This window comes from Lissotriton vulgaris, chromosome 8, assembly GCF_964263255.1.
Source record: "Lissotriton vulgaris chromosome 8, aLisVul1.2, whole genome shotgun sequence".
Lineage (NCBI taxonomy): Eukaryota > Metazoa > Chordata > Amphibia > Caudata > Salamandridae > Lissotriton > Lissotriton vulgaris.
Genome location: NC_141696.1, coordinates 1,249,591,979 through 1,249,596,027, shown reverse-complemented (window position 1 = coordinate 1,249,596,027; position 4,049 = coordinate 1,249,591,979). Strand labels below are relative to the sequence as shown.

At 45.1% G+C, this 4,049-nt stretch overlaps 1 protein-coding gene across 1 annotated transcript; it reads left to right on the top strand.

Annotated features, from left to right (window-relative positions):
• The first annotated feature begins 1,254 nt into the window (after positions 1-1,254).
• LOC147698556 (uncharacterized) lies at positions 1,255-2,739 on the top strand. The gene has a single exon (XM_086933458.1). The coding sequence runs from the start codon at positions 1,255-1,257 to the stop codon at positions 2,737-2,739; it is 1,485 nt and encodes a 494-aa protein (XP_086789584.1).
• The last annotated feature ends 1,310 nt before the right edge of the window (positions 2,740-4,049 follow it).

The following is a 4,049-nucleotide window of genomic DNA, read 5'->3' as shown; positions in this document are numbered from 1 at the left end:
TAGAAACTGCCCATGGTCCCGCCCATCTAGGAGAAAAAGGAATGTTAGACAGTCTGAATTTGATATGGCACAACAAGCATCTGCGAGCAGCAGCCAAACAAAAAGTACGAACCTGTATGATTTACTGTCAGTTCAATCCCGGGAAAAGTGTATCAGTTGAACAAGGAGGGTTCCATCCTCCAGATCACCCCTTTGAAGTCAACCAAATGGATTATATTCAAATGGAAAGATGTGGAGGATACAAGTATGTCCTCGTAGTAGTCTGCACCTTAACCCGATGGACTGAAGCTTACCCTGTCCGAGACTATGGTGCCCATATGACAGCTAAACAATTGGTGAGGGAATTTTTCCCTAGATACGGGTTGCCCAGAGTCATCTACTCTGACAATGGACAACCATTCTCCTCTAAATTAATGGAAGCAGTCTCCCTACTGTTAGGATATACCTGCAAATTTCACTGTGTTAGACACCCCCAAGCAGCAGGCCTGGTTGAACGACACAACCTGACCTTAAAAACCAATTTGGCAAAAATATGCGCTGACAAGCAAATAGACTGGGTGACAGCTCTTCCAGTTGCCCTGTTCTACATGCGAATGGTGGCACATTCTCGGACAGGCATGTCACCCTATGAGGTCACATATGGGAGACCTCCAAATATCTGGGGTGTCCCATCTCCTAAAAAGCTAACTGATATTGACGCAAATGTACTGACAGATTACTTGGCTTCTTTGATGTCTGCACTACGTTCTTGCCGTTCACAGGTGGATGCAGCCTTTCCAGACAAGACCACACCCGACGAGCACTCCCTTCAGCCTGGCCAATGGGTGCTCGTCAGAAATTTTGACCGAACCAGCCCTCTGGAAAGAAGGTGGACGTCTCCCAAGCTGGTGCTGCTCACAACGAGGACCGCCGTCAAAGTCGAAGGACGAAAAGGGTGGCTCCACGTGAGCCACTGCAAGCCCTTCTACGGACCAACTCCTTTGGACGCTGTTGCTGATCCCGTGACCAGAGGCACTAAACCATCAGACTCTAAAGACACTGATACGACAGACTTTATTTCACCCCTTCCAGAACTTTTGCCCAAAGAAGAGTACAAATCGCGGCTGCGATCGTATCCAAAACAGACTTGAGACATTGCGCCTGACCTCGGCCTACCAGTGGCTCTTTAAGTCCAAGACGGACGCTTGGTGAAGCGGTTGCTGGGAAGCGTCTGGTCACTGGCGCATACTTTACTCAGTCTAAGAAGCCGAAATCATGAAGACAAAGACTCATTGTGCAAAATTATTACAGAACAAAGTTTCCATTTTCCTTTCTATCATGATTCTTATTTTCTGCATCATGGCTTGTCTAGGTTGGTTCCTTCTTCTAGCTTTTCCACTTTCTTCCCCTACGCTTTTGAACAACACTGCTATGCATTCACACGTAGATCTTTCCCCGCATCTCGAAAGTAGGAGAAAAGAATTCTTCAATAACACATTCATCTCCACACTTCATCAACACCAACTAGTTATCAACAAAACCAACTGTTGGGTCTGCGGCTTAAAGCCACACTCCGTACACGGAGGTATGCCTTTTATCCCTCTCCCTTTCGGCTATGCTGGATCTACCTATGCTCTCTCTATGATATTCTCCGCCTCTGTTAGAAACATCCCTGAGACCAAGACCAAGAACACTAGTACCTGGAACGAGATAAAAACAAAGACTGTGCGCGCTGTTCAAAAGATGGTAGATTTCACCGCTACATGGGGACGAGCAGATAATAGTGAAAATACCAGTTATTCCCTCTTTAACGATACTACCTCCTTTAGAGAAACATTCTCAGTTCAGAAGAGACAGACAGAGCAGGGAGGATGGGCTGTGCCTCATAAGGGCCTGTTTTGTGTAAGAGGTAAGGGCAAGGGTCAGAAGATGGGAGACAGTGAGTGTAATATGACGTACACCCTACCTGATTTAAACTTCCCAACAATGACCACCGCCCCCAACACTTATTTTATTTGTGGACCTCACGCACGTACTTGGCTACCTCAAGGCTGGTCCGGAAAGTGCTACATTGCATTTCTCCTCCCCCCTACCTACACCGCCCCAGCAGATTATCATCTAAGTGATCCTCCGACCGTGATTAATAGACGGCGAAGGGGGGTCATGGATGCTGAAGACACAGTGAATCAGGAGGCTGGCGATTTCTTCAAAGGAATCATCCCTTTCTGGGGGCCCATGATCAATAGACGCCACATAAGACAACTGACTCGTGTAGTCCAGGGAGCCATAAACGAAACAGCTGGTGCATTAAGTAACATTACCGCTGAGATGGCTTCCGATAGACTCATGACGTTACATAACCGTATGGTCCTAGATATCATATTAGCGGACCGTGGTGGCGTATGTGAACTGATCAGATCCAGCTGCTGTATATACATTCCAGATAATACTCCCTCAGTATATTCTGCCATTTCCCGCCTTCATGTACTTTCAAAGAAACTAGACGCAGACAATGCTGCCTGGTCCCTGACGGGATGGCTCTGGGGCCTCCTGTCCTCATGGGGATGGAAGGTCCTTATGATAATAGGTCTTGCTCTAGCCATTCTCTTCACCTGTTGCCTCTGTATTCAGTGTGGCCCAGCTCTCTGTAGTTTCTGTACCACTGCCTGCATTCCCAAACCCCAGTCCAGAAAGAAAGAAAAGGAAAGAATCATGTTACAGGAACAAGTAGGCGGCCTAATGAGTATAGAAGTAGACTAAAAAGAAGAAGAATTTTAAAGGGGTATATTATGGGACAAGGAGGGAATGTGGAAAAAGATTATTTTTCGTAGTTTATGTCCCATCATACACCCTCTCAGTCACGTCCCCGAGCCCATCATGTCGAAAAACAAGCAAACGAGAACACGAGCAAACCCGATCACGCGCACACAAAGTTGCACACGCACTCTCCTTCCTCTAAAACTCAAACTGTACATTCCTATGGTTAAGCCGATTCAGAGAAAAAGACCCCCCCCCCATTTGTAACCATTTCCCTATAATCGGGCCGATTCCGAGAAATAGGCCCCATTTTGCTAAACCACGACAACCAATTCCGAGAAGAAGAGCCCCCGAATGCTGAAACACGACAAACAGACATCCTGTCACGACCATCTCTCTCTTATCTAAGGAACCAGCCTAGGGTTATTTCTCCACATTTCTGCTTCTCTCGTGCTTCCTCATTTAATCATGACGCAGCCTCATCTCCTCTGCCATGTTTCCTATTTTTCATGACGCAGCCTCTTTTCCTTAGTCATGACTTCTGTTTTATTGCAACATATGACATGTGCCTGCATTAAAGGGAAGCTCCTTCCTCTTTTCTATGTATAAATACATTGTGTTCTGAGAATAAAGTTAGAGATTCTTCCGATCCTCCTCAGGTGACAGAGCTCTCCCTTAACTCGAGTTACTGAATAAAGACCCTGAATTCGAACCACCACGGACTCTGCTCTTCATACTTGATCTTATTGATATTATAGAAATTCCGATCAAGGTAAATTACTAAAATATTTACCACAGCCTGGGCAGATATTATCAATTTCTATACCTTCTTAAATGCAGACTCCATCTCATCATCCCATTTAAACCCATGACCTTTTTTTAACAACTCATGCAGAGGTTCCACAGACTGAGCATAACTAGGTACAAATCTTGCATAATATTCAGCCAAGCCGAGAAATTAACACAACAAGTCCTTATCCTTTGATGCTTTTGCATCTTCAATCGCTCTAATCCCTTTATCGGACACAGTATGCTCTAAATATTCAAGTTCTTGTACAGCAAACTTGCATTTATCTGATCTCACAGTCATCTTTGGACTTTAAAATTGTCAGAACACATTTTAAGATTACATTGTGTTCTTCAAGGGATTTGGCAAAGATCAGGATATCATCCAAACATGCTTGAACTCCGACTATCCCATTCAAAAGTGTGTCCATTCATTTTTGGAACACGCTCCCCGCTGATGCTAGACCAAATGGAAGACGAAGAAACTCATACGCACCAAATGGAGTCACGAATGTTGTTAAATCTTG

Bases quoted from the DNA above. Each gene is read 5' to 3' on its own strand.
- LOC147698556 (XM_086933458.1), top strand. From the start codon at position 1,255: ATGAAGACAAAGACTCATTGTGCAAAATTATTACAGAACAAAGTTTCC.